The sequence below is a fragment of the Typopeltis vanoorti genome, chromosome 12, assembly GCF_054136105.1.
Source record: "Typopeltis vanoorti isolate ZY-2024b chromosome 12, IOZ_Tvanoo_1.0, whole genome shotgun sequence".
NCBI classification, from domain to species: Eukaryota; Metazoa; Arthropoda; class Arachnida; order Uropygi; family Thelyphonidae; genus Typopeltis; species Typopeltis vanoorti.
In genome coordinates this window covers 57,667,129-57,689,087 of record NC_143560.1, presented here as the reverse complement: position 1 = coordinate 57,689,087, position 21,959 = coordinate 57,667,129, and the positions used below count along the sequence as shown (strand labels likewise).

Here is a 21,959-nt window from a genome sequence, read left to right as displayed (position 1 = left end):
ATGCTTTATTCAGATGAAAGCCTGAACACTTCTTGAGTGTACATATAAGGAAATTGATGAAAACTTTAGCAACATTCTCAATTGAGAATGCAGCTCGATTAAGTTTTCTGTGCACCTGCCTATTTTCATAATTGTGGTCTTTTTATTACTCATTTTCGTGTCAAATTTGTTACAGCTGTTATTCAATTTAGTTAGAGAATCCTGAAGACTTGTGATGGATGTTTAGGAATACAAACATCATCTGCATAAAGCATAAAACAAACAGCTAAGTGTGATATCTCAGATTTTAATATCAGGTTTAATGTCACTTTCTTCCATGATGTAATCCATATAGGTGAAGAATAAGAGTGGAGATAATGTGCATCCTTGTCTTACCCATTATTTTACATTAAACCATCTTCCTGTATTTCCTTCAGTTCTAACTACAGACTTTTATAATTCAGAACATGTAGTGCTCTGTATAATGTTCCATTTACTCCATATTAATTGTAGTTTGAAAAGCTTTTCTCTGGGCACCTTGTTATATGAGGCTGGGGGGGGGGATACCCAAAAATAACTGGAATTATTTTTTAAAAAATTTTATTAAAGTTTATAATACCACATTCTAGTCTCATTCAAAGTACTCTCCGTGTGAGTCAATGCACTTGTCCCATCGATTTTTTTTAAATGCTGAAAACAGTTCTGGAACTGTTCAATTGGAATACTGTTTATGGCCTCCAGCGACTTTTATTACACTTCGTCCACATCAGTGAATCGTTGCCCTTTAATGGTGTTCTTTATTTGTGGGAATAAAAAAAAAAAAAAAAAAAGTCATTTGGAGAGAGATCAGGTGAGTAGGAAGAGTGGGGAAAAACTCCCATGTTTATTGTCAAGAATTGTTGGACAGGCCACGCCATGTGAGTGGAGCATCGTCGTGGTGCAGCAACCAGTCTCTTCTACTCCATATTTCTGGCCGTCACACGCTATCACAGTCTTTCCAAAATGTTGAAATAAAAATGTTGGTTCACTGTCTGTCCAGGAGGAACAAAACCTTTGTGTACGAAGAATTTGTTCCTTTGTACACAAAGGATTATTCACAATGCCTGGCAGCATCATCTGTAACTAGAAAATGTGCCCGTGTCAAGTTCTGATTCCGTTTATTTTGGGGTACCCCTTTGTATGCCTTTTCTAGATACATAAAACTTAAGTATAGATCCTTGTTATATTCCCATGATTTCTTAACTATTTGTTGTGAAATGAAAATCTGATCTTGATAACCTTTATTCAGTCTGAACCCAGCTTGTTCTTCTCCAAGTTTCTACTTCACTATTTTTCTCAGTCTCTTTTCAAGTACATTTGCATAAATCTTACCTAGAACACTTAGTGGAGAAATTTCTCAGTAATTCTCACAATCAATTTATTCTCTATTTTTTTTTTTTTTTACAGATGGGAACTATGAGAGCACTACTCCAGTCCTCTGTAATTCAACCCTATGACCACACTATCTGAATTATGCAGTATAACCATTGTAGAAGTTTTATACCTCCATATTTGAACATTGCTGATCTACTTAAGGTGCCTTTCCACATTTCAAATTTTTGATTATCATCATCAAATTCCTGACATGTACACTCGAGGGGTGTACAGGATATGATAGTACTAAATGAAAAATTTACATCATTACTAACTTCCTATCTACAATTTTCCTCCAAATCAGTCTGTCACTTGTCAAAACTCCAATATTATCATTATCAGATCTTATATTTCTATCGTCTAAGGCACATTGTACCGTATCAATCCACCTATATCTTGGTCTTCCTCTGGGTAGTTTTCCTGCCAATTGACAGAGAACACTTCTTTTGCTAATCTTTCCTAACCCATTCTGTTTAAGTGACCATACCACCTGAGATTAGCTCTCCTAATGCATTCCTGGATGCCAACAATGTCAAGTTCTTTCCTAATATCCTCATTTTTAATATGATATTGCCATTGATGGCATCTGTTCACGCCTCTAATATTTCTCAGGACTCTCATATCTGCGGTCTCTAGTTTTTGGTCAAGTGTTTTACTTCTACCCAACTCTCAGATCCATTTGTTAAAACTGGTTTGAACACTGTCTTGTATACAGCTAATTTAGTGTTCCGACTAATTTCTCTCTTATTCCATATGAATTTATTCAATTGACTTCCTACCATACCAACTTTGTTGATTCTGTTGTCTATTTCCATATTTAATTTACCATCTTCACTAAAAATCATGCCAAATACCTGAAATGTTTTACTTGTTCCACAGGTTCCCTGTTCACAACACAGTTGACATTTTCAATGATTCTGCCTATTTTCATTGTCTTTGTCTTTTTATTGCTGACCTTCATACCATATCTATTACAACAGTTATTCAATTTAGTCAGAGAATCTTGCAGATTTGTAGCGGATTTATTTAGAAGTATAACATCGTCCGCATAAAGCAAAGAGCTGATATTAACATCTCCAATTTTGATATCATGTTTAATACCACTTTCCTTCATAATGTGATCCATGTAGATAATGAATATCATTATAACAGAGGGGATAATGTACATCCTTGTCTCACACCAGATTTAACATTAAACCATCTTCCTGTACTTCCTTCAATTCTAACTGCTGACTTACAACTCAAATAAAGACTAAGTATTGCTTGATATAATGCCCCATTGACACCATATAACTGTAGCGTATTGAATAGCTTCTCTCTTGGCACCTTGTCATATGCCTTTTCCAAATCGACAAAACTTAAATACAGATCTCTGTTATATTCCCATGCTTTCTCGACTATTTATCGTAAAGTGAACATCTGATCCTGACAGCCTCTATTTGGCCTGAATCCAGCTTGTTCTTCACCAAGCTTTTCTTCCACAATTCTTCTCAACCGTTTCTCAAGTATGCTTGCATAGATCTTGCCAGGAACACTCAGTAGGGAAATACTTCTGAAATTCTCACATTCAGTTTTATTTCCCTTTTTATATATGGGTACTATTAGAGCTCTACTCCAATCATTGAGAATTCGTCCTTCTGTCCGGGCTTTCTGAACTATGCAGTGCAGCCACTGTAAGACTTTTATACCACAATATTTCAGCACTTCTGGTCGAATATCATCTACTTCTGCGCCTTTCCACATTTCAAGCCTTTGATGGCTTTTTCTTCTTTAAGTATGGATATGTGTTCCTGACTGTGTGCCTGTTGTGTGTTTTTTACCACTGTGCAGTCATCACTCCTTGTTTCATTTAGCAATTTTTCGAAGTAATTACTCCATACTTCAAGGATATCTTTTTCTCCTGTTTTCATGTCTTTCCTCCATTTCTAAGCTTCTTCATCATCCTCCAGAATATCTTACCACCTTCTTGATATTTATTTTCTATGTTCTTGCCAAAGTCCTCCCATGACTTTTGTTTAGCTAAGTTTACACAGTGTTTAGCATTCTTGCATTTACATTTGTCTCTGTATTCTCTAAGAGCACAAGCTGTCTTATTTGCCAGGAACATTTGATATGCTTTCTTCTTTTTCTTCACTGCCTCTTTAACTTCGTGTGTCAACCATGGAGTTCTAATTTTTCTATTCTTACAGACGACCTCACCACATGCCTCTCTGGCTGAATCAATCAGGGTTTTCTTCAAGGCTTGCCACTGAATTTCCAAGGTTTGGTTCCTGTTCTCAAACTCTTTCATTTTTTCTTCAATAATCTTTGTGTATTTTAGTCTACAGTTCACATCTGAGAGCTGCTCAACTTTTATTTGCTTTAAAACTTTCTTACATGTTATTCTTTTCAATATGAAATTCAATTTTATCCTGCTCAAGACTAAATAGTGATCTCTGCCAATTTTGAATCCTCTGTACACTCTGGTGTCCTGTACCAGGGAGTAAACATTACTATCAACAATAACATAGTCAATGAGACTTTTCTTATTCCTTGCCTCTTCTCTCCATGTGAATTTGTGCACATTTTTATGTTGGAACATGGTGTTAGTAATAACCAGTCCATGACCTGAGCAGAAACCCAACAGGTATTTGCGATTATTATTAGCTTTGCTCTTTTCTCCAAATTTTCCTGAAATATTTTTGTATGTCTGACAATCATTTCCTACTCTGCTGTTTAGATCCCCAACAAGGACCAACTTTTCCTTTTTCATTGTGTCAGTTACTTTTTCTAAAGCATAAAAAAATCCTCCACTTCTGCCGTAGTAGAACCTTCTGTGCGACCAGAGGCACAAATAAGTCTCATTGTCCAATTACCCATTCTGATATTTGCCCACATCACTCTACTTGAGACTGCCTGTCATTCAATAAGATTAGCCTCTTATTTTGTGTTGAATACTATGGCTACTCCTTCTTTTCCTTGATTGTCATTTCCTGAATATAACATTTTGTATTTATTGTTCAGAAAGATCTCATCAGTTTTTGTCTTTTTTGTTTCAGTCACCCTTATTATGTCGATCTGGTACTTATCTAATTCCTCAGCTAGCTCCATTTCTTTGCCATTCAGGCTTCTTATGTTGATAATACCGATCTTTAACTCTGGTGATGTTGAGTTGGGGTATGCTTTCAGATTTGTTCCAGTAGCTGACTTTTCGCTGTTCGCCCTGGTTCCCTGGCAAAAAAAACGGGGGCCTTGCTTAACCAGGCGACGCCCCAGCCATCATGAAATTTTGTCATATTGTACCATCATTTTCTATATTTGTTTAAGCCAATAAGAATACAATTTGGTTGGCTAAATCCCAAATTGTCAGCCCATCCTCGTTCATTCAGTATCCAGGTAGATACCCAACAGGGTGCACCATCAGAAGGTGAGGATTGGACATTAGTTCAGAAGCACTGGTCGGTTCTCCGCATTCCTTTAAAGGCTATGTGGAGGTCTCCTCTCAGTTATACATCTTTGACCCTTAAGCATCCCAGTTTTTGATTATTATTTTTTGTTAATTTTTATTTTTTTATTTTATTTATTTATTTATTTATTTTTTGCATCAAGTACTGACATGGACCCCTCTTTGCATTCCACTTGAAAATTTTCTACTACTGTTCTGTCACTTGCTTTGTTTTACAGTCTTTTAAAGTAATTAATTAGAAGAAACACACGTATAAACCACAGTGAAAATTATTTAATTGTAACTATTTCATCCTAAGTATCTTAGGACATCATCAGTACAGTATTTAAACAAAAATTAGGAATAACATACAGTTAGGGCGCATGATTACAATAGAATCTCATGAAAACGTGCATAACGTGCTAAAGTAGTACAAAAAAAAAAAAAAAAAAACCGTTAATTATTTAACACAGTTTTGTATGATAATTTCCCATACTTTAGAAATAGTAAGAACGTCGTTGCGGTTTAGGTTTGGTCTGTGTAGGAGGGCTTCAGAACTTTCTTTGTATAAACGTTCATGTTTAAATAAAGATCTATGTAAACGTTTAGCCTTTTCCCACTGGATCCTATGGTTTGGATTTTCAATTCCGTGTTGAGAGAGGCCAGATTTCTGCGGTTTAAGAAGACAAATGTGGTCTTGATGTTCCGAGATGCGTTTCTGAACAGACCTACCTGTCTGTCCAAAGTAAGATAATTTGCATGAGCATGGAATCTCATAAACACCAGGTAACATCAAGGGTGAGAATTTGTCCTTAGGAGAAGGTAATAAGTTGTAAATTTGGTTGATAGGTTTGTAAGTAGTGGCAAAATTGTATTTCTTCATAATTTTAGAAAGACGTTCTGAGATGCCTTTAACGTAAGGTATGGGAATCCTATGCACTTCTTCCTGTCTGGTTTGATGTATGCAGAAGTGACTGATGATTTTTTGAGTTGTTTTGGGATTATATCCATTTAGGATGGCTGTATTTTTGATAACTTCTAATTCCTGGTTTAAAGATTCTTCAGAGGAGCAGAATTTGTGTGCTCTGGAAACTACCGATTTAATAATGCCAGATTTCTGAGATGGATGATGAGCAGAAGAATTATGACTATAGCGACCTGAGAATGTAGGCTTGCGAAAGACGGAAGTGGCGATGGAACCGTCTTCTTTTCTTTTGATGTGTAAATCCAAAATAGAGATACCCTGTGGAGATTCTTTTTCTAACGTAAAGTTGATGCGATGATGAAGAAGGTTAATTTTATCTAGAAACAGTTGTAATTCAGGTTCGGGATGATTTCATACTGCAAATACGTCATCGACATATCTTAGCCAAATTTTTGGTTTGGGTTCAAAAGTGAATATTTTTTCTTCAAGGTGTTCTAGAAACAAATTTGCTAGGTTTGGTGATAAAGGAAATCCCATTGCTGTTCCTTCCTCTTGCTTGTAAATTTGACCTTTCCAGGTGAAGTAACCTGATGCAATAACAAACTTGAACAATTCAACTATATCAGACGGAAATGTTAAATTTTAAATTTTAAATGTTATTTAAAATTTAAAAATTTAAAATTTTAAATTTTAAATGTTATTTAAAAAAGTTTTATTCCTTCACGGGGAAATGACAGCGCAGAAGACAAACTTACTAGGAAAACTGCAACAAAAACAGGGTAAGCTACGAGCTAGAATATCTTTTTTAAAAAAGTGCAGACGTGATAATCTTATTCCGACCTTTGCAAAACTGAAAGAAACCATCAAATCTCCAGGCGCCCATAAAATCTATCAAAAAGCAAGTCGTTCCTTACTGCTCAATCAGTTACGAGTGTCTAAGCATGAACTAGCAACAAACAATTTAAATATTACAGAACTAGAAACAGATTTGTCAAATACGTTAAATCAAGAATTGCTACAATTAATTATAACTGTCTCAAAGAATTCGGGGAAAAAAAGCTTTTGATAAAAGCAATAGTGCTCTACATATTAAATACCTTAATCTATTAAATCGATCAAAAAAGATCACTAACAAATTACCAACGGAAAAATGGGTAGTCAATTTATCTAATCGTCAACTAACAAAAGATGAATTAAATGTTCTAGCAAGAGGCCATAAATTTGCGATTTCACCAAAGTGTTTCCCATATTTAGACTTTATACATAATATAGAAAGAAACATCAAGCATTTCTCCAGTATTGAAGTCAACAAACTTCGTTTCGAAGTAGCTAAAGTGATCTACAATGCCAAACCTTCAGAATTAAATATCCCACCGTCGGAATTGAAAACTATTATTTCCTTAAAACGTAACAAAAATTTAATCATTACTAGAGCTGATAAAGGAAATACCACTGTGGTTCTTGATACCAATTCATATGACCGAAAAATTAATTTACTTCTTCGAGATCGTAATACTTACTCCAAATTGGATTTTGATCCTACGAATCCGTCAACTCAGAAAATTAAATAAGCTACTTAATGAAACTTCCTCCTTAGATGAAGAAACAATCACTTAAACAAAAACTTAAGACATACCATGCAAGACCTCCTAGAATTTATGGCTTACCTAAGCTACACAAAACTAATGTTCCACTTAGACCTGTCTTAGACTGTATCGGCTGTCCAACGTACAAGTTATCAAGATTCTTATCTAACCTTCTCCACCCTCACATAGGCCACTCAGTCTCTTCAATCAAAAATTCTACTGAGTTTCACGCAAAAATTAAAGACATTCAACTATCAAAAACTGACTTGTTAATCAGCTTCGACATTGTCTCCCTCTTCACTAACATTCCCCATAAAGAAACAATAGAATTACTAACTCAAAAATTTCCGTCTGATATAGTTGAATTGTTCAAGTTTGTTATTGCATCAGGTTACTTCACCTGGAAAGGTCAAATTTACAAGCAAGAGGAAGTAACAGCAATGGGATCTCCTTTATCACCAAACCTAGCAAATTTGTTTCTAGAACACCTTGAGGAAAAAATATTCACTTTTGAACCCAAACCAAAAATTTGGCTAAGATATGTCGATAACATATTTGCAGTATGGAATCATCCTGAACCTGAATTACAACTGTTTCTAGATAAAATTAACCTTCTTCATCATCGTATCAACTTTACGTTAGAAAAAGAATCTCCACAGGGTATCTCTATTTTGGATTTACACATCAAAAGAAAAGAAGACGGTTCCATCGTCACTTCCGTCTTTCGCTAGCCTACATTCTCAGGTCGCTATAGTCATAATTCTTCTGCTCATCATCCATCTCAGAAATCTGGCATTATTAAATCGGTAGTTTCCAGAGCACACAAATTCTGCTCCTCTGAAGAATCTTTAAACCAGGAATTAGAAGTTATCAAAAATACAGCCATCCTAAATGGATATAATCCCAAAACAACTCAAAAAATCATCAGTCACTTCTGCATACATCAAACCAGACAGGAAGAAGGGCATAGGATTCCCATACCTTACGTTAAAGGCATCTCAGAACATCTTTCTAAAATTATGAAGAAATACAATTTTGCCACTACTTACAAACCTATCAACCAAATTTACAACTTATTACCTTCTCCTAAGGACAAATTCTCACCCTTGATGTTACCTGGTGTTTATGAGATTCCATGCTCATGCAAATTATCTTACTTTGGACAGACAGGTAGGTCTGTTCAGAAACGCATCTCGGAACATCAAGACCACATTTGTCTTCTTAAACCACAGAAATCTGGACTCTCTCAACACGGAATTGAAAAACCAAACCATAGGATCCATTGGGAAAAGGCTAAACTTTTAAATAGATCTTTATTTAAACATGAACATTTATACAAAAAATTCTGAATCCCTACTACACAGACCAAACCTAAACTGCAACAACGTTCTTACTATTCCTAAAGTATGGGAAATTATCATACAAAACTGTGTTAAATAATTAACGTTTTTTTTTTTTTTTTTTTTTTTTTTTTTTTGTACTACTTTAGCACGTTATGCACGTTTTCATGAGATTCTATTGTAATCATGCACCCTAACTGTATGTTATTCCTAATTTTTGTTTAAATACTGTACTGATGATGTCCTAAGATATTTAGGATGAAATATTTACAATTAAATAATTTTCACAGTGGTTTATACGTGTGTTTCTTCTAATTATGAACGCACCACAGGTTTCGTTATTTAAAAAAAAAAATTTTTTTTTAAGTAATTACTCAAAACATCTGGGATATCCTTATCTTCAGTTTTCATGTCACATCTTTGATTCCTTTTACTCTGTATCCTTTCCTCCATCAATAGCCTCCAGAACATTTTGTCACCTTCATGATATTTATTTTCTGTTTTTTTATGGCATTCTTCCAGTGATGTTTGTTTAGCTACTTTTACACTTTGTTGAACTCTCTTGCAGTTTATATTTTATTAGGGCATGTGGTGACTTATTTTCTGAGAACTTTCAGTATGCTTTCTTCTTTTTCAGGACTGCTTCTTTAACTTCATGTATCCACCATAGCATTCTTATTTTTTTTTATCCTTGCAGACAACTTTACAACATACCTCCCTATCTGAATCAGTGAATGTTTTCTTCAGAGTTTGTCACTGAGACTCAAAGGTTTGGTTCTTGTTTTTGAACCATTTCGTTCTTTCTTCAGTACTTTTTGCATAGTTGAGTCTGCAGTTTACATGTAAAAGATGCTCAACTTTAATTCTTTTAAAAACTTTTTTATGTACTGTTCTTTTCATTGTGATATTCTGTTTTATACTTCTTAAAACCAAGTGATGATCACTTCCAATTTCAAATACACTCTTCTCTCCTGAACCAGCATGAAGATATCACTCTCAACAATAACATAGTCAGTGAGTCTTTTCTTATTTCGTTGTGTCTTCTCTTCATGCAAACTTTTCCTCATCTTTATGTTGGAACAAGGTATTAGTAATGAATAGTCTCTATCTTCTTCTTCTTCTTCTTCTGCAGCTTGTCCCACTTAAGTGGGGTCGCTGTTTTGGGTGAGTCTCCTCCACATCCTCCTGTCTTGGGTCTTGGGCTGTAACCACATCCAAGTTCTTCATCCTCAAGTCCTCCTCCACCAGCTCCCTCTTTGCTCTATGCTGAACAGCAATCCTGCAAATATCCACCATTATTATTAGCCTTGCTTGTTTCTCCAAATTTTCCCAAAAAAATTATATATGCCTGATAGGATTCATTTGCTCCTCTGCTGTTTAGATCTCTAACAGGTACTAATTTTTCTGTTTTCTTTATGACAGCTGCCTGCTCTAATGACTCAGAAAGTTCCTGTACTGGTTATTTTGGTGAACTTTCTGTGGGACCCTAGGCACAAATAAGTTTCTTTGTCCATTTCTGCATTTTGAAGTTTCCCCCACATAGCTACTTTAAATTGCCTTTCAATCAAAAAGTTCATCATCATCAAATTCCTGATATACCGGGTGATTATAAAATAACGTCAAGTGGTCAGAGCCCTCTAGCGAGTAATGTATTGGATGAAACACACCAATATTCAGTTGATGTACACAGTGGAACATGGGAATTCGATTTAAAAAAAAAAGTTCCAAAAGTCGCCAACAGGGGAAATTTTGGTGCTGCCAAATTAATTTTAGTAGGTGTGACTAATGAATGACTAAATGGCAAATGAGATACAGCACACATCAATTTCATGATGTTTATTGTTAATTACAAATGAGGTTCAACATGACCACCATTCTGATGTTCCAGGAACTGCATACGATGCACGACATATGGTACAAAGGTCAGCATTAAAAAGACAAAGACAATGAAAATACACAGAAACATTGAAAATATCAACTGCATTATAAATGGAGAACCTATAGAAATAGTAAAACATTTCAGCTACTTAGGCACGATTTTTAGTGAAGATGGTAAATTAAATATGGAAATAGACAACAGAATCAACAAAGCTGGTATGGCAGGAAGTCAACTGAATAAATTTATATGGAAGAGAGAAATTAGCCAAAACACTAAATTAGCTGTATACAAGACAGTATTCAAGCTAATTTTAACTTATGGATCTGAGAGCTGGCTCAGAAGTAAAACACCTGATCAAAGACTAGAGACCACAGATATGAGAGTCTTGAGAAGGATTAGAGGCATGAACAGATGGCATCAATAGCAACATCATATTAAAAATATGATGTTGCAACATCACAAAATACATTGTGGCAACATCATATATCGGAATTTGCAATTCCGATATGTTGCCATAGTGGCTCGCAACATATTGGAATTGATTTGTCTCGTGTGTAACGTTATTCGATCTTTCAAAGTTGGAATATCAGGCACATGTCCTTGATACACAATGCTTTTAAGAAATCCCCACAGCCAAAAGTCACAAGGATTGAGTTCAGGCGATCTCGGTGGCCATGGCATGGGAAATGCACGACTAATGATTCTTCTGTCAGAGAAATGTTGTTGCAAAACACGCTGTACCTGAAGTTCGATGTGGGTGATGCATGGCCATTGCAGATTTATGGAGTGACGAAGCACACTTTTATTTGAATGGCGATATTAATACACACAACTGTCGCATTTGGGCTGCAACTAATCTGCACGTGTGTCTGCAGATGCCTATCCACTCGCCCAAAGTCACAGTGTGGTGTGGATTTATGGCATCTTTTATCATCGGTCCATACTTTTACGAGGAAAATCGCCAAAATGGACCAGTGATCTGTTCCGTCAATGTTAACAGGTATGCCAATATGCTACAGAACTTTGTGGTTCCACAACTGCAGCAAAGAGGATGTCTCGATTCGACCATCTTCATGCAGGATGGTGCATCACCCCGCATCAAACTTCAGGTACAGCGTGTTTTGCAACAACATTTCTCTGACAGAAGAATCATCTGGAATTTGTTCCTCTGTCCAGGCCTTCTGAACTGTGGAGTGTAGCCACTGTAAGACTTATACCTCCATACTTGAGCATTTCTGGTCGAATATCATCTACTCCTACTGCCTTTCTACAGTTCAGGCTTTTGATGTGGCGCGAGATGTGGAGCATTTTAGACTTGGTGCTATTGAAGATAACTTTTTTCTCGTGTGCCCACCCATTACTTCTAACTGTAAGCCATCGTGTCCTCGAATCATTAGGCTATGACTTTTGTTTCAGTAGTGAAAGAAAGTCTTAAAAGTGAGTCGTACTGGATGTTCCAGAAACCTGGCCTACAGCAGGAACCTTGCGGGCAGCCTCGTTTGACTTCTTTCAAAACATTTGTGGTTTTATTGTTATGTTGCTCTTCTGTCTGTAAAATATTTTTTTGTAAGGTACCAGCAACATTTATGAGACTTATTGGTCTGTATTTGTTAATTTCGTCGGATGTTTCTTTTCCTGGTTTGATTATAGGTATAATTTTTGACTGTTTCCATATTGAAGGAAATCGTCCTCTTTTTAGGCATTTGTTTGTAAACTGTTGTTATGAATTCAGGGAATTCAAGAAATGCTGTTACAAGTGTATCGCTGCTTATTCTGTCTTCACCAGGAGTTTTTCTTGGATCCATTGATCTTAATACTGACTTATTTCATTAGTTGCAAATGAGTTGTCGTCAAGAAAGTCTATATCTGTTTCCATTCTTTGTCTGTATGTTTTGTGGATTTCTTCATCTGTTGATTCATCGTCATCGGGAATAAACTTCTCTATCATAATAGCTGCGGTTTCTGCTAAGTTTTTAGTGTAGGTGCCGTCTGTTTTCTTTGTGGTTGATAGTATAGGTGTTGTCTTGTTCTTGCTTGCTGCTAATTTATATATGCAATTCCAAGGATTCGATATGGTTGAAATTGTACAAAATATTTTCTGTGATTCTGTTTTCGCTTTTGTAATTTTGGACTGATAGCTCTATTTGGCTTTATAGTAGTTCTGTCTTCTGCTCTCTCTCTTAAATCTTGGTTAATGTATGTTCTTTGGTATAGTCGTCTGAGTGCGCTGACACATTTTCTTAGGACTGTTCGTCGTTCCACCAAGGTACTGATTTTTTTTCCATCGATGTTTAGCTTCTTGGTTGTTCTGAGTGTTTGGTCGCTGGATTTTATCAGACCTGATGAAAGTGCAGAAGCAAGGAAGTCTATATCGGTTTGTGCTGATACCCAGATGACTAGGTTTTTGTCTGAGCTGAGCTGTTGTTTGCTGTTCGCATTAAAGTGATGTTCTGAGATTAAGCATAAAAATTCTCTTTTTAATGCTTTTATAAATTTCTCTAGGTTGGTTTTATTTTTATTGGTGAAGTATTTGATGTTAATGTGATGGTTTATGGTGTCCATTCCATTTAAATTTTTGTTACTGATAATGAAACTTATTATGTGATGGTCAGAACAGCTTTCTTCTTTTTCATATTTCCATTCAGAAACCCTGGGTAAAATAGCATTGTTTGCCACTGTTAGATCGATGAAGCTGCCTCCTCTGGTATTTTCAAATGATGAAGTGTAACAGTCGGCGTTTAGTATGTGTAGGAAATTTGATGCTATGAACTCTTCCAAGTTTTTCACTCTATTATTTGTGTTTTCATTAAACCATAATACCAAATGGGCATAGCCATATATTCCAAGTATTAGGCCGTGGTTGGTGGTAAAATCCGTGGTAAAATAGTCAAGATACACACTCACAGCAAAAGTTTTAATTCCTCTGTACGTAATTTCAATAAGTACCGAGTCCTCGTTGCTTTGCTGAGTAATATTGCCTCGACTTCAGGGTTTACCATGAATATTGCAGCTCTCTTTCTTTCTGATCCTTTGGAAAATATTTATAATTACTTGAAAAGTCGCATATTTTGTTGTTGGTGTTGTAGAGTTCTTATATTAATACTAGTCCTATATTTTTTCTATTTATGAGTTCTGTTAAGTTATTTACAGTCTTTATGGAGTGTTGAAGATTTATTTGAAGGCATGTCATGGATGTGGTGCTGTTTCTGCTAGCTCTATTACTGCTTCCCATAATCTATATTTGGAATTTTGAGCTGTCTATAGTAGTTGTATGTCGGACGGTCTTTACTTACTGCCATGTGTTTGCAGGTGTCTTTGGTTTTGGCATGCTTGTTGTGATTTTCGCAGTTTATGCAGTTCATCTCCAACTTATTTCGTGGGCACTTGCTGAACTTATGTTCTTTAGAGCAGAATGGACAGGTGGTTTTCCCCCTGCAGTCTCGTGTTTGATGGTGGAATTTATTGCAGTTAAAGCACCTCAGAATGCTTACGTAGTCTGAACAATGGCATATCCACAACATTTTGACACACATTTTTAGCAATTTGGTCCTCACCATTGGATCGACTTCTATAATTAAGTTTCTTTCTCTTGTTCGTTTTTTTATTTGTCATGATGAATTTTTGTGTCAGATTTGTATTGGGACTGAAGAGTTCTTCATTCTGCATGCGGATTGAGTCAATTGCATTGTTCGTGTCTGTGTGTTTCAACATCTTCAATATTCCAAAGAGATGACAGCTCTGTGCAGCTTTTGATGAGATTAAATTGCTGGAATTACTTTCCAATAAATACCCAAATTTTGGCTGGTAAATCTATGCTTAATATCTTTTCCCATCACTCATGATGTTCAGTGATTTTAAGTTTTATTAAACATATACTAGCTGTAATTTTATATTCTGATCAATGCTCATTCATGCAGACTGTTATGACACAAAAATTTATATTGATATGACTAAAGGATTTCTTTATCTGAGCAGTGTGTCTTAGTGTGTTTATTTATTTACCATAGTTTTAAATGGTGTACTGATAAAACTCTTCTGTATGATCCACAGAATAATTATTTCACTGTTGTTTATATAATTGGGAAACCTCTACAACACGGTCTTCATTAAATGAAGCCATATATTTTTTATAGGAGCTGATGAAAATGGGGAGTCTGGTAGCAGCCAGGATGGGAGTGCTGGTAAGAAATAATTTTCAGTCATTTTTTGTTCTAATAAAATGACAAAACTTTGTTTGTTTGTGTGGCCAAAAGAAGTAATGCATTGGTCCAGGAGAGGAAAAATGACTATGACACTGACCAAAATCATAGTGGACTGATTTCATCAGATTTGCAGCAGTGACATGGAGAAGGAAAGCCATTGACACTGTTGGAAAGGCATTCATTTAGTAGTGGATTAACAATGGCTGCTACTACTGATGATTTATATATATCATCAGTAGTAGCAGCCATTGTTAATCCACTACTAAATGAATGCCTTTCCAACAGTGTCAATGGCTTTCCTTCTCCACGTCACTGCTGCAAATCTGATGATATCAGTTCACTATGATTTTGGTCAGTGCCGTGGTCATTTTTCCTCTCCTGGACCAATGCATTACTTCTTTTGGCCATTGTTGATCTTGTCTTCAAGTAATATGCTTAGCCCATTGCCACTGTAGATGTTTTGTTATTTCTATGATATCAGAGACTTTGGTTTGATTTTTTATCCACTGTGGTCGATCCAGTCTTGTGACCAAGCATACTTATTGCTATACTAAATTGTGTTATTCTTATATACACCCCTCTGTCCCAAAAAAAAAATCGAACTTTGATAGAAAATAAAACACAGGCCAATTATAATTATTCAAATCATTTATTTATCAATATACTCTCCCTCAGCTTCGATACAGCGTTTGGCACGGTCAGTTAATTTGTTAAACGAGTTTTTTATATCAATTTTTGGGATACTGTTGAGGGTCATAGTTACTGCCTGCCGCTTGAACGTTTTCAATGGTGTCGTATCGCTTTCCTTTCATTGGCAAATGAAGTCGGGGGAAGAGAAAGAAGTCACAGGGTGCTAAAATCAGGTGAATACGGTGAGTGATCCAACAACACACAAACTTGGTTTTTTCTCAAAAATAGTCTCACAATGTTCGAACGATGAGATGGTGCATTATCTTGCAAAAGTGACCAGCTGCCTGCATCACGATATTCACGCCGTACGCAACAAATTCTCGCTATTAATCGCTTCAAAACTTCGAGATAAAACTCACCACTGACTGTTTGGCCAGGCGGAACGAATTCTTTGTGGATAATGCCCTTGGAATTGTAGAAATAAATCGGTATTGCCTTTACTTTTGACTTCTGCAAGTGACTTTTTTTCCGGATGCCCCTCTTTTGCTGGTCTCCACTCAGCACTCTGGCGCTTTGTTTTGTGCTCATACTCAAAAAAAAAAACCCACGTTAAAAACCCAGTAATGATCGTTTCAAGGAAGTTTGAGTCCTTACAAGTGGTTTTAATGAGGTCCTTGCAGTGTTCAATCTGATACATTTTTTTTTGGCCGTCAGTCAACCTTGGGAGCAAATTGCGAATTCAATTTACGAAGGCCCAAACCCTTGGTCAAAATGTTGTGCACAGTTGATTTTGAAATCTCCAGTTCATCTTTAATCAATCTCATGACGATTTTGGGTTTTCTTAGATGAAATCATACACTTTTTGGATGTTAACTTTGCTCGGTCCAGTTTTTGGACAGCTTGGCTTTTCATCATCCTCAAGGGTCTCACAACCACTTTGAAATCGCTTAAACCACTCATAAACTTGAGTACAGGATAAGCATTCATCGTCATATGCTTTTTGAATTTTTGATGCATTTCGGTAAAACATTTACCGAGCTTAACACAAAAGTCAATTGCAGCTCTCTGTTTTAAACTCATTTTCCGACCGTTCGTCAAATCACACTGTCACTCTTGACACTATAGCTCGGCTTCTAATGAAACAAATGTCATAAACAGTTGATACAACACCAATGAAGATTGCCGCTTTTGACAACAAAAAGATACAACAGGTGACGCCACTAGTTTCTTCTATTTTCAAAAAAGTTCGGTTTCTTTTTCTACAGAGGGCTTATATGTTAGTGGTTTTAGATAATCTTTATTACAAAAGGGCTAAAAAAGAAAATCAGATTCAAGATTTATGGTTTAATCAGGTATTAAATACCTGACAAAGTATACATTGCGTTTCAGCTGAAAGATGCCACTGATTTATTCACAAAATATCAGAATGGAGAACAGGATAATGAGACTTAATTGTGCTTATGGTCCCATGGAAGTTTCAACTAAGTAAGAAGCAGAGAAAGTTTTTGAGGTGTTAGAAAGCTATACAATGAAAATGGAAAAGTTGGTCCTTGTTGGAGATATAAACAGCAGAGCAGGAAAGGATTACCAGACATTGAAATGTTTTCATCAAAGACATGGACTAGTTATTACTTAACCACATTCCAACATAAAAATGTGCCTAAATTCATATGGAAAGAAAATCCAAGAAATAAGAAAAGTCTCATTGACTATGATATTGTGTGATAGCGATGATTTTCTGCTAGTTCAGGATATAAGTGTATGAAGAGGATTTGAAATTGGAAGTGTTTGCCATTTAGTGTTGAGCAGGATAAAAATGAATTTCATATTCAAAAGATGAATATGTAAGAAGAAATTTTTAAAACAAATCAAACTTGAGCAGCCTTCAAAGATGAACTGTAGGCTCAAATGCAGAAATATTATTGAAGAAAAAAATGAATTACATTAATAACAAGAATTAATCCTTGGATTTTCATTGGCAAACATTGAATGATTTAGTCAGAGAGGCATGTAGCAAATTATGTAGTAATTTGCTCCATGTATAAATCCACTCTGGTTATTTCAGCATACAAGACAAATTATACCAACAAGATGAAAGAACAGCCAATTGCAGTCCTATCTCTCACTTGCAAATTATTACATGGAGCATTTTGAAGATCATCTCCTTAAAGGTATTTCTCCTAAACCTACAGTATGGTACATATACGTGGATAATATATTTATATGGAAAGGTCCCTATCAAATTTAAAACTATTTGTTTCAAAAATAAATATGATTCATCTGCGAATGCAGTTTCCTTTAGAAGAAGAAAAAACATTCAACTAGCTTTATTAGATATTTTAATTCTTTGTCAACCATATGGTAGTTTACAATTTTCTGTTTTTAGTAAAGAAACTCATACTGATCATTATATCCATACTAATTCTAATCATCATTCTAGTCAAAAAATTGGAACTACACTATCTGATCAAAAGTATCTGGACACCTACTCAAAACTGTAATCAGACTTTCCCTGTGACACACTTTCCAATAGTGGACATTAATATGGGGTGGGTCCACCCTTTGCTTCTATGACAGCTCTAACCCTGCTAGGGAGACTTTCCACCAGGTGTCGGAACATTTCTGGAAGAATGGCAGCCCATTCTTCCTGAAGAACTGTAGCCATAACAGTTCATGATGTGGGTCGTTAGGGTCTGGAGCAAAGTCAGCATTCTAATTCATCTCAAAGATGTTCTCTGGGATTAGGTCAGGGCTCTGGGCTGGCCAGTCCATTTCTGGAATGTTATTGTTGGATTGACTGACCTCAAAGACCTTGCTTTATGGTAGGTATCATTGTCATGCTGATACAGACAATAGTCATCACCAAATTGATCTTCTACTGTGGATCTTCTTCTTATACCCTTCCACATTTAGATTACCACGTAGTGTTACGAGAGAGCCAAGTCCATTCCATGGAAAATACCCCCACACTGTAACACCACCTCCCCCAAATTTCACTGTTGGCACTACACACGCTTGCAGGAATCGTTCTCCAGGCATTCGCCACACCCAGACCTGCCACATGGTAAAGCGTGATTCATCACTCCAAATCACATTTCCAGTTGTCCAGTGGGTCATTCTTTACACCATCGCAGGCAGCACTTAGCACCCACAGGAGAAATGGTTGGTTTATGGGCAGCTGCTCGACCATGGAAACCCCATTCCACTTAACTTTCAAACCACAGTCATGGTGCTGGCTGGACAGTTAGTAGCACTGCAGAACTCCTGGAGAATTGTTTCACTTGATGTCTGGCAATTTCCACGAACCACCTTCTTCAACGCTCGATGGTCCCTGTCTGTCATTAAACGTGGCCTACCCGACTATGGTTTTGTTGTGGTTGTGCCTTCATGTTTCCACTTCACAATCACATCACCAACTGTTGACTTGGGCAACATGAGGAGGGTTGAAATGTCTTTGACAGATTTCTTACTGATGTATCAACCAATAACAAGTCTATGTTCGAAGTCAATGAGCTCCCTTGACCTACCCATTCTGCTTGGCCTACTCATATTTCTCACTGAACAACACACGATTCTGTGCTTCCTTTTATACGGTAAGTGAAGTCGTAGTAACATCTAGATGTCAGTTTACAAATTACAGAAGGGTGGGGTGTCTGGATACTTTTGATCAGATAGTGTATTAAAACCCTGTTACATCGTGCTTATAATATTTGTTCCACTGAAGACCTTTGACTGCAAGAATTGAATTATATGAAATCTGCTTTTGTGAAAAATAGCATTAATGGATCTTTTATTAAGAATTTTAATAATCTGATATTAAAAGCTATTAGATGCAGCTATGCAAAATCGTGTCAGTCTCAAGTCTTTGTAAATAGGTGAGGATTAAGCGAAGGCCTATCCTTTTAAAAAAATAGTGTGCTAAAGAAACCAGGACCACAGAAAAATCTGACCAAAAAAGTAACCACCTAAATGAAGGCAAACTGTTAAGAATGACATCCCCTAGTGAAAACTCTTATGGAGAAACCAGGGAATTGAGGACAATAACCGAAAATTTGGACAAGGCACACACACAAAAAAAAAAAAAAAAAAAAAATCCAAAAGAGAGACACAAATTATTTGGCACCAAAAAAACAATACAAATCGATATTATAATGTGAGAACTATGCATGAAACATCAAAAGCAGCCAATACAGCCAAAGAAATGAAAGACTACAAAATTGAAATATTGGGAATAACTGAGACAAGATAGAATGGACAGGGATTGACACATTGAGTTCTGGAGAAACAGATACAGGTATCCCTTTGCTTAACGCAGGATTTGATTAATGCTGCGAAACTAATTGTGGCAATCCCTTGATATACGCACCAAGAGTTTTGATTAATGCACCATTAACCCTGCGGAGCTTGCAGCTGATCTGACAGATACACGGAAAATGTTTAATATATAAATATTCTTACACAATTCAGTGTATAGCTTGGAGGTCATGAGTTGCTGTGCATTCATATGTTACGATGATATTCTGCACCGTTTTTTTGCTGTCAGTTTGGTTTAACACAACACATGTTATGTAAAGGTTTGTGATATTTGACAGTAAATTGTATCTGAGAGATACCGCAACCTCCGATGTCAGTATAGTATGGTTTAGCTGTTTTTTTTAATTATTCTTTGTTCAATAATTTCTAGATTGTAACTGAAAATAAATAAACCATCATGTATTACTGAAATAGAGAGCCAAAAGCTTATTTATCATACATGTCCTCTAGGAGATTTGCTTTACATTATGAAAAATACTAAGGAAAGTGATCTGGAGCTTACTCCACCTTTACTACGAGTTGCCCATAAGGTTGCTTATGCTTGCATCTGCTGAAACGTTTAGTTTCTATATATTCGGTACGAAACTCTTGTAGTTTCTATATTCGGCCATGAAATAATGTTGGATTCAATATTTATCATACATGTCCTGTAGGAGATGTGCTTTACATTATGGAAAATACATAGGAAAGTGACCTGGAGCTTACTCAACCTTTACTACGAGTTGCCCATAAGGTTGCTTGTGCTTGCATCTGCCGAAACTTTTAGTTTCTATATATTCGGCACGAAACTCTTGTAGTTTCTGTATTCGGCTATGAAATAATGTTGGATTCAATATCCACTTAATTTGTACCATCATGTATTATATTTGCAGTGTTTTTCTTTGTTTTATTGCTTGTTTGCCAAGGTCTGGAGAATCATTTTGCTTGTTATCGTAGAATTTATGCCAATAAGAAAACAACTAAAACTGTTCCAACGACTGTTGATAACTTCTTTTGATAAAAAAATTGCAGTAAATAATGTAGGTTCAAGTATTTATTAAACATTTACTTTGCATTCATTTTTTATCTTTCATCAAAGAGGAAAGATCGTTTTACCATATAAAGCGAATTATTAATACAGTAATTGATCATGGACGAATTGTAATTTTTACCATTGATTATTAGATTTGATTAACACGATTTTGATATACGCGGTAATATTGAGGGATTAATTAAACGCGTTAATCGAGGGATACTTGTACTCTGGAAACAAAGATGAGGGTAGTGAACATGCAAAAAGGAATGGCAGTAATGATGTCCGGTAAAGCAAAAGCTGCAAAGAATGGGAACTAATTACAGAAAGATGCATAAAAGCAAGATTTAACTTAATATTCTGTAAAGTAACAATTATTAATGTACAGGAATATCTTGTATAGCACGGATAATTGGTTCCAAGATGTGTCCGCACTATGCAAAAACTGCATTGTTCGAGGTCTATTTATAAAGGTTTTCAATTTAATTTGTTTATTACAAAAATTTAGGATAATAAAAAATGTTTAAAAATGAAAAAAAAAAATTATTTTTATTAACTAAATAACAAATAAAATCAGGTCTAGCTTTCCATACCACCTTCCACCGGCAACAATATGCTCTGGCAGAAAACAAACGTCTTATATAGAAAAAAACTGTTACATAAGGAAATTTAAAGAAGCTGCAAACATGCTTAGAATTCCACCACTGCAATAAAAACTAAGGCTTAATTCTACACCAAGTTTGGTCAGCTTTGATAAAAAATATACCTCAGTCAGACCTCGGACATTATAATCATGAACAACAGAGCGTCGCATCATCCAGCATTGTTTAAACTTAGCACTGCTTTGAATCTGCATTCTGATTTTTTAATTTTATAAACAGTCAGACGGCTACAACTGTATAGTATGAACTATTAATTTAATTTTTGTTGTTTTAATTTTCAGTTAGCGTTTACCCCTGAAGATGCAAGTCAAACAACTTACGAAACTTGTCGGGTTTTATTTCTTTATTGTGGTTTTAGCTTAATATATAAATTTAAATATGTCCAATTACTGGAATATGCCTTATGAATAAAATTCTTTTAAACTGATATAAAAGTTGTAGAAAACAAAACAAATATTGCTTCAATTTTAGCATATGGTAATTTACTTTTTACTAAAGTAGTCTTTTAGTGTGTTCGTTGAACCATCCTTGTCTTTCTTCAAGTACTAGATCTCTCTAGCATTTGATGGCATTATTGAGACTTTGGCTCACTT

General features: G+C 35.7%; 1 protein-coding gene across 1 annotated transcript in view; it reads left to right on the top strand.

Moving 5' to 3' along the window:
• Positions 1-21,959, top strand: part of TfIIFbeta (transcription factor TFIIFbeta) — a 146,726-nt gene that overhangs the window by 35,067 nt on the left and 89,700 nt on the right. Inside the window, exon 4 of the mRNA XM_090401575.1 lies at positions 14,680-14,727. Within this exon, the coding sequence (XP_090257701.1) occupies positions 14,680-14,727 (48 nt within the window). The remainder of the gene's footprint in view (positions 1-14,679; positions 14,728-21,959) is intronic.